At 41.4% G+C, this 13,191-nt stretch overlaps 1 protein-coding gene and 1 long non-coding RNA gene across 3 annotated transcripts; both read left to right on the top strand.

Moving 5' to 3' along the window:
• LOC124694773 lies at window positions 1-2,609 on the top strand. The gene is made up of 3 exons (XR_007000495.1): window positions 1-102; window positions 675-845; window positions 2,224-2,609. It is a non-coding gene; the product is annotated as an uncharacterized LOC124694773 (long non-coding RNA).
• Window positions 2,610-10,390: 7,781 nt separating this feature from the next.
• Window positions 10,391-12,666, top strand: LOC124694756. Of its 2 annotated transcripts, XM_047227710.1 has the most exons (4): window positions 10,391-10,638; window positions 11,450-11,512; window positions 11,741-11,962; window positions 12,309-12,666. In XM_047227710.1, the coding sequence occupies exons 1-4, from the start codon at window positions 10,572-10,574 to the stop codon at window positions 12,317-12,319; spliced, it is 363 nt and encodes a 120-aa protein (XP_047083666.1). In that variant the 5' UTR covers window positions 10,391-10,571; the 3' UTR covers window positions 12,320-12,666. The 2 variants fall into 2 exon arrangements, with proteins under 2 accessions (XP_047083666.1, XP_047083673.1); XM_047227717.1 differs by lacking the exon at window positions 11,450-11,512.
• The last annotated feature ends 525 nt before the right edge of the window (window positions 12,667-13,191 follow it).

Raw genomic sequence — 13,191 nt, 5'->3', positions numbered from 1 at the left:
GGGGGACAGAGAGTTGGTTGCCTCCTCGCACAAGGGGAGCAACCAGTAGGATCAGGCCTCGCGCGGGGCAGATTTTCTCGACTCCGACATTGGCATCTGAAGGTCGAAATCTTTCTCTGTCTTCCTATGATTTGGGTGCTGAATATTGCTATTAGTCAAGTGTTGTGCAAATCGTTGATGCATGTGGTACCCAAAAAGAACGATTAAACAGTTTTGCGTGTCTGCTTAATGCATCTCTGGGGCCGCATATTGCATTTGTTCAAAACAAACAGAATGATTAAATAGTTTTGCTTGTATGCTTAATGCATCTGTGTCGTCACATATTGTATTTGCTGAGATACAAATCACTAAATTTGTTTTTTAAATGGTAGCGCAGAAAGTAGTAGAGGCTAGAATCTCTTGTCCATTTGTTGGTTCGATTGTTATACATTTGTGTTTTGCTTGCGCTGATATGAACTAAGACTAGCAGCGGATGATTTTTTTAGTGGTACTTGGCTGAATCTATAGCAAAGTGCGTAGTGTTAATAATATCCATGTTTAATTCTGTAGCGAATTTGATGCATAGTGGTTCCTGGTATCTTGAGTTGGGCATCTCCTGTGTTTGATTTATGTGCATGCTTTATTCACTTTACTCCCACAAATATTTTCTCATGCACAATGTGTTCCTGGTGTAGATGATTCCATTGGTTCATGGTCTTTGTGCTCCTGCTCTAGCCTCCTCGCTGTTCCAACCAAGACCTGAGAGGCGTGTGAGCACCTCTGACCCGGCAAAGCTGATGATCCGAGCATTCTGCTGCTGCTCCTTGCCTTCACCGACAACCCTTCTTCTGCCAAAGGGAGGAGAGGTAGTAAATCCCTCATTCATATCTATGTTTGTTTTCTGTGTTGGGGTAGTAGAGCTTGGCTTTTATTTTTTAATCCAACACAGAATAATAATTTGAGCACATCGGATGCTTCATGAATTGCTTCATGAATGGGTTGGTTCAGTTAGGTATCAGTGTATGCCTCCTAATTTTGTTTGATGTACATGTTTTTACAATCTAAAACCAGAACAAAAAGGAGAGCTTTAGAAATTATGACAATGCTACTCAAAGTGGTAAAGAGAAAGAAATAAATCATTATAACAAGACATGTATAGAAAATTAGGTATAACAACGATGCTCATTGAATCTGTACTGTCACTTCATTGGAGAAAATAAAGTTGGATCTCTATCAACTGATGCCATCTTTCAGTGTTTTCTCTCTCTTCCTTATACAGTTAGGGATGAGGTTGGTGGTGCATACAGATGTATAGCTGTGTATATCTGGGTTAATATACACATGTATAGCTCTGTACAATCTGTTATGGTGAAAAGATATGGCATTTTTTAGTTATCGAAATGTTTATTTCCGCTGGCTGATTGTTTGATCCTTTTTGAAATCAGTGCTTGGTTTCGCAATAACTCCCGAGTTCTACTGGCTCTTTGGTGTTAGTTTGTATCGGGCATACCTGCGACACTTTTTGTGCATGATTATTACTTGACAACTTGTATGCTCCAAGGAAGAACCTGTATATATATTGCTTTGGTCCAGTGTTGGGAGTATTTTCTGGAGCTTAATTTTCTTGCTGCTGCTTTTGTCGTGTACATGGAAAGTTTATTCCTAAATGTGCGCATCCATACTGAGTTGCTTCTCTGATGAAGTGGTCTTGTGATCCCTACACTTGTGGGTTTTGCTGATCCCTATACTCTTGTATTTATTTAACTTGTTGTTTGGTCGAGTTGATGAATGTAAAGCTTAAACCTGTCTTGCATCGCATGCGGGCTGGATTAAGCTGGAGCTTTTTGGAGCTGATCTGGACTAGTGGTTCAGCAAAGTAGTTAGATATTTTCTCAGTTAAAGCCTGAATGCATACAATTTTTGTCTCAGTTTGTCTGTTACAATTTCTAGAAGAATGTATTGCTGGGAATCTGTTTCACCATGTACTGTCCTTGTTGCAAATGGGCATAATTGGTCTATTTGCCGGTTTATTGTGAATGGCCTAATTGTTGTTTGTTATTTCTTTGTCGTCTGCACCATTAGAAGATGTAGTGCATAATGTACAGAGTTGGTTCATTAACTCTCTTAGCATCATTTTTTGAAGCAGTAGCTGGTTTGGAAGTTGAGATGGTGAAATAATGGTTAGTAATTGTAACCTTTCCCGGTTGGAGGTTAATCTTTGTTGGCCCTGTTGTTGTCTTGCAGGTTCCAGTTGGCAACAGAGGAGGCTGGAGAAGCACGAGGTTGCTGTGGTGGAGGTCTCTAGTTGGTGTACATACATGTTTAAGGTGAGCTTGTCTGGACGTGGCGGCGGTGTTTTTATATGTTTGGAATGTTAAACCTGGAGGTGGAGTTGTTTGTATCTGAAAATAGAGGGGTTTTTTTGTTATAATGTTGCTGGTTGTAATCGTTGGAGCCGGTAGTAATGAACATGGTGTTGATAACAATAATGTAAAGCTTAATGATGATAGTGCGGAATGTTGCGAAATTACCCATGCTTCCGTTTCCACTGTCGTGAAAAATCGGGAGAAGTTAAAGCTGTGGATGGCGTCATTCCTTGGTATTCCCCGTCAATCAAATTCCCAAAATATCGGAAACACGGATCGCTTATCTGCGTTGCGGAATTAAGGAATGATGATGACTTTACGCGGACAGATTTCATGCAACAAGTAAACACGATTTCAGGAGCAAGAATGGAAAGTAATTTTGCTGCAACCTCTCTACATGCAAGAATGGCTCCTTAAGAATTGGGAAGGTTGGTTATTGCGTTGCATGGAGGAGGGATATACTCCGAGGAAACAGCTTACCGTGAGAGCAAAATAAAGTAACAAATGAAGGTCATAAAAAAAAATTTAAGTAACAAATCACGCGCCTTGTTAGGGGGTTAGAATGATTTCCTATCGATGAAAATTTTCAGGAGCAAGAATGGAAAGTAGTGTACTATATAGGATGGAATTATCAGGCTCTTTCGGCGTCTCAAAAGTCCTCTCTTTTCTCCCCAACACTGCTCGTCGCTCGCCGCCGCTGCGCCCCGTCCCCAGCCTATCCTCCGGCCGACCAAGTCCGTCGTGCAGTCAATCCCGCCCACACACGGAACCGTTGCCGGCCGCCGTCGATACGGCCCGTCCCGGATCCGGCGAGACCCCGCAGCGGCTGGAGCTGGGGCGCCGCCGCAGATGTACGTTCTTGACGCGCGCGGCACCCATGGGCGACCAACCACCAGCTGATGCTGAATCCATCCGGCGCTGCATCAGGGTGGAGCGGCAACCTTCTCCACGGCGACCACGCGCGTCGACCTCACCTGCCACGGTAACCTCCGGACCCCGTCCCCTCTCCGCGTCCATACCTCGATTAATTTCGTCTCCCCCCTACCCCTGTCCCGTGCAGGCAGGTAACCGGAAGCGGATCAAGGACGGCCTACGAGAGCCCGGCCGGCGTCCGGAGCTCCTCCTCCACGCAGAAGGGCTCGACCACTCAGACCTCTTCCGCCCACCAAATGCCAGGTCCGTTCCCTGCACCCCACGTCCCACTCTAATTTTTTCTCTCCGATAACCTGCCATAATCGCTCCAGCCACACAGTAGCCCGCCTTTCTCTGTGTGCGCATCTCCTGCCCCACCATTTCCATTTCAACCTTGTGGTAGTGTTCCGCTTCCTTGCGGGATCATGGCGGCGTCTCACCCTGCGCATTCGCGCGCGGTGGGGGTGGATACCCAAATAGCCGAGGAGAGCCGTCGCGGCGCAGCACCTGCGTGTGCATTGTTATACATGCCGGTGGCGTCGGCGATGCCGCAGCCCCAAGCTAGCGCGCGTTATTAGGCCACTGCCGGTTGGCAGCGCTGGCTCGCTTCATGTGTAGCCCTGTTCCGAATATTTGGCTTTGTACGGTTTATTTGCTGCTGGTGTACCTAGTAAAATGGGGTCAGCTTGTTGATCTCTGTATGCCAGCAATGGGGTCACGTGTAGGGACCTTTTGCGGATAACAGGGATGTATGTTTTGTACCTGAACATTTTAGAAGCAAGACGATTCTAATGGTTCAGTGTGTTGATGTTTCTCTTTTTGCGTAAATGTAACCCTTTAATTGACCAATCAGAATTATTTGACAAGTTAACCTGAACCTAGTCCTACTTTTTTTTAAAAAAAATTATGCCTTGGTCATTTTCTTGTAATTGTAGTCGCTGAAATTACTTATATTTACCATGCTGGGTAAACTACTTAATTCTTGATCATAATTTAGTAATTGCACGATTATGTACATGTATCAATGATTTTCTGAGCATCACACTGCAATAATTTGGCTGGAACTTTGCATGTTTCAACGTGCCCTTTGGAAAAAAAAAAAATTAGAACTCTCATGATTGGTCTTGAGAATAAATTTTGATGTTGCTGTAGGAATGTTGTGATCTGTAGTTTTGCCGCTGTTTTTTTTTGCATCCTCGAATCCTCATAATATAACAGAGTTTTCAATCTCATTATATTAGTGTGACATATAATTTTTACTGAGTTTAGGTCTGTAGTTTTGTACTGAACTATATTTGGTGAGCAGGTCACTTTATCCTGCATATGGAGCTCATGATTACAACCATCAAATGCCTCAGTCTGCTCCTCAATCGGAACCTTATGGTGACCATCCTTCCACACACCAATCTTGTTCATACGACATTTTCCTGCAGTCAAGTTCGGCTTGCAGCTCATCTTACTTAAGTGTTCATACTGCACCTCACTAGAATTACCCTATAATGATCATCTTCACGTGTGTCATGTGTGATAGGGGCCTACCGAAGTTGAGAAGAAAGAGATGGCGCCACGGTTGCTCTTGACGACTTCTGGTGACCTTGGCCGGCAGGAGGGCCGCAGAATCTTTTGCTGATCACAGGGATACGTGTTTGTAGCTCAACATTTTAGAAGCAAGACAATTCTAAAGGTTCAGTGTTGATGTTTCTTTGTGACCCTTAATTGACCAATCAGGCTTATTTGACAAACCTGAACCTAGTACTTAAAAAAAATCATGCCTTGGTCATTTTCCAGTAATTGCAGTTTGTGAAAATACTTATATTTACCGTGCTGGATCAACTACTTAATTCTTGATCATATTTTAGTAATTGCACGACTCTGCACATGCATCAATGATCGTTCTGAGCATCACACTGTAATAAATTTGGCTGGAGCTTTGCTTGTTTAAACGTGCCCTTTGTAAAAAAAATTAGAATTCTAATAATGAAACTTGAGAATAAATTTCGATGTTGCTGTACGAATATTGCGATCTGAAGTTTTGCCACTGTTTGCTGCATCCTGGATTCATAATATAATAGAGTTTTATATCTCATTATACTAGAGTGACATATAATTGTTGTTGTTTATGTAGTTTTGTACTGAACTATGTTTGTCGAGCAGGTCACTTTATCCTGCATATGGAGCTCATGACTACAGCCATCAAATGCCTCAGTCTGCTCCTCAAGCGGAACCTTATGGCGACAATCTTCCACACATTGATCCGAGGTACGGAATCTTGTTCATACGACATTTTCCCTAAATCAAGTTCGGCTTGCAGCTCATCTTATTTAAATGTTCCTACTGCACCTCACTAGAATTAGCCTATAATTATCATCTTCACATGTGTGATAGGGGCCTACCGAAGCTAAGAAGAAAGAGCTGGCGCCACGGTGGCTCTTGGCGACTTTTGGTGACCTTGGCTGGCTTGGAGGCTTGATGGCAGAGCTGCAGGTCTAGCTGGTCTGTCCCAAGTTTCACCTCAGTGAGCGCGACAAGGTAGAGTTTTTTTTTTCGTGAGCAATAGGCCTCCCGTACATTGCTCTATAAATTGTGGATGCACACAAGTGTTTATCTGCCAAGAAGATGCATGCCTTCTGGAAGTTTGTAACGATTCCTAGAGTGAAATTCATGGAAATATCCAGTTCTAGCTAGATGAGCATTTGCTAGTGCTACTGCCAGTTATCCTTTTGTTGTAACATGGTCCAATTTTAAAATTGTAAGGTTTTATATTAATTTCAAGTGGTGGAAATAGGGAGTTCAGAATTGGGTATGCGGGGAACTATATTTTGATTTCAGATTCACTCTTGTGTATGCAAGCCACTACTTTTCAGTAAATGCTGATTATAGATGCTTGTCCATGCATATCTTTTGCTGACACTTGTCTTTTTTTGAAGATCGATGGGTTCAAGCTGGATAGACGGTGGTGGTTATTGTTGCAAGAAATAGAAAAGAAGACCTTATCAGGTGTAGTTTTGATTTATCCCCTCCTACGTTCTTTAAACAGTCCCAGTTAATTTTGACAGTCTAGTTGGTTATTGAAGTTCACATATAACAATACTTGTATCATTTTGACCTGATACAGGGCATCCCATGCCCATGATTATTCATTGCTGCTGCTTCACCACACACCCAAGAGGAGCAGGTTCGGGAGAAAGAAAGGGACCCAAAATAGAAACAAGGGAAAATAGATGGTGATTCTGCGAAACTTCCTCGAGCTCGCCATTAATTCATGTCTCGTGCTGCCATGGTAACCTTATAGTTCGTCGTTTGATTACAGATTGATGGATGTGTTGGTAGAATATACCCGGTTGGTTTAGCTTTACGGCAGTATATGGTTTACCCGATTCCGGCGAATGGTTTGGAAAGGGGAGCGAAAACAGTACAGTTGGACATGCAGTTTTCTGTATAGTCAGTTATCATCATTTTTTATGTTAAATCAAATATGTTTCAACATAACAATCGAAGAAGTTGTCTTGTAGGTACCAAAACTTATATTGGTTTACAGATTTATTTTTCTCTATTAATTCGTACTAAATGACTTAATAGTTTTCCCAGTGTTGGACATATTTGCCATCAAAGCTGAGATTTGGTGCTTATGTGTGCTTTTTGAAACATGTGCTGCTGAAGTTCTAGGCTTCCAGCTGCAACTTTCAGAGTACACATGGGTAAATCATTAACGATACATCACTCATTTTGCATCAGCTTTCACAAAAAATAAACTTATTTGGATTCTTAGAAACATGATACTGTTTTCTGAAGTGCAAGCCACCACCAGGTTTCTTTATGTCTCGCTTCAGAGTTCGGGCTTGAAGGTTTAGCTAGTGACTGCAATCTGGTTATATACTCTCTTGTGACGAGTTAACGTCAGTTTTGAAGGTCAAACTATGTTGATCTGAAGCTTTCTTGATGTATACATATTAGCTTAAGCACACTGATTTTGAGGAGTAGCCTGCTTTTGCTATGTTTGTAGTCTTCTAGTGAAAATTGACTTGATCTTCTCTCGTGTGCCTTTTTGTGTCTAAGAGAGCTATTCTGTACATCCAGAATTGTCATTGATATATAGTTTCTTTGCAAATAATTTATGCGTTGGATTTCTCTTCATGATCTTCTCCTATGATTTTTAAAAAATTTGTTTGTTCATTCATCTGGGAGTTACCTTAGGTATTGATGAGGATGGGTGGGAATGTGGGATCATGGAACATTATTTTCGATTGGTTTTGCCTTTTCTCATTGATGAAAAGGTTTATTACACAAATGCATGGTCTTGCTGCTGTTGTCTTAGAGCTTATACTCATGTTCCTGATTCTTGTATATACCCAATTTGGGTCTTTCACTGTTAATTATATGATAGTACTGATCTGGCATTTTTAGTTGATTAACATGTAGTTGCCACCTCTTGCGCTTATTATGACAGCAGCTAGATTTAGTGGTTTTGGTTAAAATATTTAGTTGCTCTGCTTTAGTGGTTATGTTTAAATATTGACTTGCTCTGTTTGAGTGACGAAGAATTTCGGACAAGATCTGTTTTGTTTTTATAATCTGGTTACTTGGCAGGGAAACCGGAAGGAAGCTGTTGAGCACCTTACCAAGGCGATCCTAGTGAACCTCAACAACCATGTATGGTACAAAGAGGTATGATACGAAGGCAATTTACACAGCGTTTCTTAATCCCGTTGTACATAGGGAGCATCCTCATGTTGGCTTTGAATCCACTCCAAAGGCCAAAGCACGTTCATGTTGGATGAATTGACACGTCGTCCTGGTTATTAGAGGTCCTGGCCTGTTATGTGGGTGTGAATACCACTGGTTGATATTGTGTGGCCTTCTTCTTTGATTGATAACTACATATTGTCATCCTAGCACTCCATGGTTTAATTGTTTTCCTTTTCTACTACATCTAGAGAAGTATCATGCCTAGAGGAAGTTGAGTTTTTTTTTCTCTCCATTTAGAAAATGAACCATTCAGGTCATTATTTACAATTTTGAGTCCATAGTTCAGATCGTGGTTTAGGAAGAAAAGGGCGCATGTTTATCATCACCAAAGAAAATTCTTTTACCCTGTTATACATTACCATGTTCCAACTCACTTAAAGTTCTTGTAACCCCTGCTTTGTAGGTCATTCACAATAGCAGCAATGCTTGGAGAGCTTACTGACTTGAAAATGTCGCCACTCTTTGTATGTGGAGTTGTCCTCCTGAGGAGCTGGATGCAGAGTGAATGAACTCGATCTCGACATGTGGAAGAAGGTGATTATGTTTTTCCTCTAGTTTGTTTTGGTTGCAGAAAACACCTTGGACTGTGTGCTAGTAAAAAATGCCTTTCAGGTCGATACATGATTTAAAATTCCTTTGCGGTTGTTGCCTTTAACCAGGAATGTATCAAGGGTAAGTGGTGAATTGCTATGGAAGCGCTATTATGTTGCATTGTATCTGACTCACATTTGCATTTTACATATATGCCCATGATTAGTCAGAGTACACCATCAGGTCGGCTACAGGAGGAATTATGTTTCTCTCGACTGTTTGGTTTCCATGGTTAGCGATTTCTCTATGTTTTATTGCATACCAGACCAGGGAATGCTGAAACTAACAGGTGCATGTGCGTGTCATGCACCTATATTATCCTCTGATAATCTTACTTTCAGTCCAATTTTAGTGGACTTTTGGAAGGCCTGACTGTTTGTAGGTTTCTCTATTTTAGCTTGCATAGAAAATTAGTGGAGGTGAAAATGTAGAGGTACATGCTTTGCACGCCTTAACTTATTTCCAGTCCAGTTGTTACCGGATCTAGGAATGGTTAAGTTGATTGGTTTAATGGATTACTAAGATTCTTCAGAAGTAGGAAGCTGCTAGCAGAAGCTAATTGCAGTGTTGGCCTTGTGGGGTTGGGCGGTGTTGCTCAGCTGCAGCGTCTTTATGTGGCCTTGCAGCCACGGGTAAGCCCATTTTTGCTTTTTTCCTGCATTGGGTCCTCTTGCTATTGGTATTGACTTCGAGTGTATGCTGTCGGCATGGTCTATTGTGTGCTGGAATTTGGGATTTTACAGTGTGTTATGCCTATCCTAAGTCCTAATTTGGTCCTTCGGTTTTCCCATTTTCTTTCATGGGTGTTGTATTATAATTATCTTTGCAATGGTTGTAGTTGTGAATGAGTTCTCGCGCGATCGCCTATCTACGTTTTACAATCCATTTTAAAACTGCATACTAATTCAGGAAGCTAGATGCGTTGTGCTTTGATTGCTTTTTTCTAAATGGTGATTAGCTTCTTATGTTTTGCTTGTTGTTGCTCAATCTGTGAGATACACCAGATCATGTACGCTTGCACTTTTCAGTTATAGGACACAACAAGAGATCATCTGTACATGTGCCGGAGTGCAAAAATGCTTGGCCTTTGCCCATGTTTTATACTTGCATAGTCAATCTAGATTTCTAGACTCTAGCGGGACTCTTATTGCACTGCCTTCCTGTCATGACGTTTTGGTATATGAAATTATGATCATTTGTAATCGTCGCTTATTGAACATTCCTTGTGCTTGTGTTGATCCCTGGCCTCCGCTAGTAATAATATCTTGTACCTTGGTGGTGAGCCATTATCGGTCGGTTGCTATCATGCAGGAGATTGGCAAGACAAGCTTGTTCAACCAGTTGTAGTCGGACGCGATGCTGCATCGGTACATGGAGAAATGGATGCAAGCAGCCCTGATGTGACATCAGAGGGAAGGAAAAGTGGAGCTGGAAGCTGCCCCGGTTGTGATAAGATTAGTAGTGATCCAGGGGCAGCAGATTGACGTAATGTGCATGCATAGTTGATCCATTTGCTGGTGTTGACCATTGCCTATTGATCTGGAAACCTGGCAAGATTCAGAGTTCAATGGTTCTGGTTTAGATTCATAGTTTTAGTCTGCCGCGATCACTTCACTTAAATACTTGACACACGATTTTATTAATGGAACATAATCAAAGTAAATTCTGTTATCACCAACAGGGCATTGCTATTTTCTTTAGAATAGCTGCATATTAAATAGAATATATGTTAGTTCACAATTGACATTATGCTAGCTTTTTTAACGATTTCACTTCTGACCAAGCTGATAATTTACAATGAAAACCATGTTGGTTGCAATGATTAAATGTAACTTATCTTATGTAAACTTTACTGTGATTCTCCTGTAGTTTGTAGTACCAATTCGCTTAGAAAGTTTTGGCTAAGTTTGTTCATAGTATTGGTTATAAACATTTTAATAATGTATTTTCTGCTATCTGCAGTTTCCGCTTGGCCTGATGCATGTGGAGGTGATGAGGCTCGGCATCAAAGACACACGGGCTAACCTTGGTTACAACCTCTACGGTGAGCTCCTGGTTCACCCCTTTGATATCTGGCTCCCTTGTGCTCTTTGTTACCATGATCATGGTGTTGTGGCTATGTTATGCTCTGGTCATTGAGTTGATGACATGTATTTTGTATTTGTGGTGGTCATGGACAACTGGGCATCTAGATTTCTAAATTATGTTGTTAAGAATCTGATATCTTGTATTGATTATTAGATGTTTTGGTGCTACCATTCTTGGTATAAGCCAATGAACTTGATGTTTTTGTGTTAGCGGCCTCAAATTTTTGTTACATGGTTATTAGAGGTCTTCTTTGCTGGGTGGATGTTGTCGTAGGTTCTTGTTATGTACATTTTTTTGTTGCAGATTGTGTAATCAGGGCATAATAGAGAATCTGTGGTTTGTGCTACTGCTATTAGATGTAGCTGGGGATCTTCAGTTGTTGTTTACACGTACTTAAGTCGAGCCTCCTTGCTGCCAGAGGAAACCGATATAGATTTGTAAACAATGTATGTTCCAATGCTTGTCAATGTTTATATTTAGGGAAGTAGCTGAGCTAGCCTAGTGAAACAATTTGGTTTGCCTTCCCTTTATTACTTCAAGTCGCTAGGTTATACCTAAAATAAGTGTTGCTTGCTTACTTGTGATGCATAAAATCATTGTTGCTTGATTACTAGGAGATCTAAGAAATGCACTTAATCCACTGTTGTGATCTTTATCAAAGCTATCCCTCTTTTTATGTTGCAATATCAACTTAGTAGTGGATTCGATTTCCCTAAGTGTGCACCTGTAAAGCGAGGACGACAATCACAGAAACCTTGTACTAACAGGAAGAGATGATTCAAGAGACAGATGCCAAACTAGCCAAGGAAAGCATGTATGCTTATTGCCAGGTATTCAGAACTTTGTATAAACAAAATGAAGTTCATGGCATTTATAATGTCAATTGTCCCGTAGAGGATAGATTTTTCTTACTAGTGCACAATAATGTTTGTGCACCTGATGCTATCTATTAGTTTTACATGATTGTAGCTAGCTGATGTGCATTTACTTATCTTGCTTGGTTGATTTGAATGTGAATCTCTATCCCCTTTTCATTTCTTTTCTTTCCGTGAATCTAGGCAGGACGTCGCTAGGAGTTGCGACTATTGCACCTTTACTTCGAGGAGCAGGATTGCTCGATCCGGTTGTTTGTTGCAGCGCAAGAGTTACTGGTTTGTGGCCCTTGCTGCCCGGGTTCACTGCCAGTGAATCCGTTGCCAGTAGCCGCGACGTTCCTGATGTAGTTGGAGAGGATGTCGCTGCCATCGTCCTGCTCCTCAGCCATGTTCTTCCAGGCGCAGGTAGAGATTCCATGATTGGTTCTTTGGACATAGATACCTTTCACTATTCTACCCATGTACTTGTGTTTACTGAATTTCTGGATACTAAATGTACAAAAACTTAAGAACTGTTAATTTTTTGGTGTTCGATCCCTTACAAACTAGAAGATGATCATTTATGTGCTTAATTTGTGTTCAATATGCATGTACACTTGTGTTATCTTGTATAGCATAATTTACAATTCCGGGCAATTATTTCTTGCAGGTTTCATGATGCTAGCTAGCTGATGTGCTTGTACTTATCTTTCTTGGTTGCTTTGATTGTGAATCTGAGCCCTCTATTTTTTCTATGTGTGAATCTGGGCAGAACATCACTAGGAGCTGCGCCTATTGCACCTCTACTTCGAGCAGGAGGATGGCTCACCCCGGTTGTTTGCTGCAGCGCAAAGTTATTGGTGTGTGGCCCTCACTGCCCGGGTTCAGTGTCGATGACTCCGTTGCTGGCAGCTGCGGCATTCATGAGGTTGCCGGACAGGACGCCACTGCCAGTGTCGTGCTCCTCGGCCATGTTCTTCCTCGAGCAGGTTGAGATTCCATGGTTGGTTCTTTGAATAGAGGCATACCTTGCTTTTTTTCCCCATGTACTTGTAGTAACTGAATTACTGGATACAGAATGTACCAAACTTGACAAGCTGTTAAAATTTTGGTGTTCCATCCCTTACAAACCAGAAGATGATTTGTTTGTGTGCTTAATTTGTGTCCAATTGGCATGTACACTATGTTGTGTTAACTCTTAACTGCGACAAGAAAAATTTACAATTCTTAGCAAATAGGTTCTAAAGGTATATATGGTCTTTGGCGTTGTGAAGAAAATGTAATCATCGGTGTGAGGCTTACATTTTTTTTCACGTGAGAAGCCAAGAAGAGGCTGCATGTTGATCCTTGCTCGCTGTTAAACGTGTGTATGTAGTGAGCATTCAGATACGATTTTTTGAATTGAGTCTTGTTTTGTTTTTCAAATGGTATAAGAACCCAGTGAGTGGAACCTGTAATATTAGCGCTGTTATAGTTGGCATGTAAACATTCTTGCCGTGGCTAGAATTTGAGACTCCAATTTACTCCAGGCTGGTGGTCATGTGATGTATGAGATTGTCCAAGTCATGTATTCAAAAGTTTGCTCTTGGATCCTAGTATCTAGCAGCTTCAAACGGGACAATGGATGAAATTGGTAATCTTTTGGCTACATATTC

This window comes from Lolium rigidum, chromosome 1, assembly GCF_022539505.1.
Source record: "Lolium rigidum isolate FL_2022 chromosome 1, APGP_CSIRO_Lrig_0.1, whole genome shotgun sequence".
NCBI lineage: Eukaryota > Viridiplantae > Streptophyta > Magnoliopsida > Poales > Poaceae > Lolium > Lolium rigidum.
The sequence above is the reverse complement of the archived record's forward strand: the minus strand, read 5'-3'. Positions and strand labels throughout refer to the sequence as shown.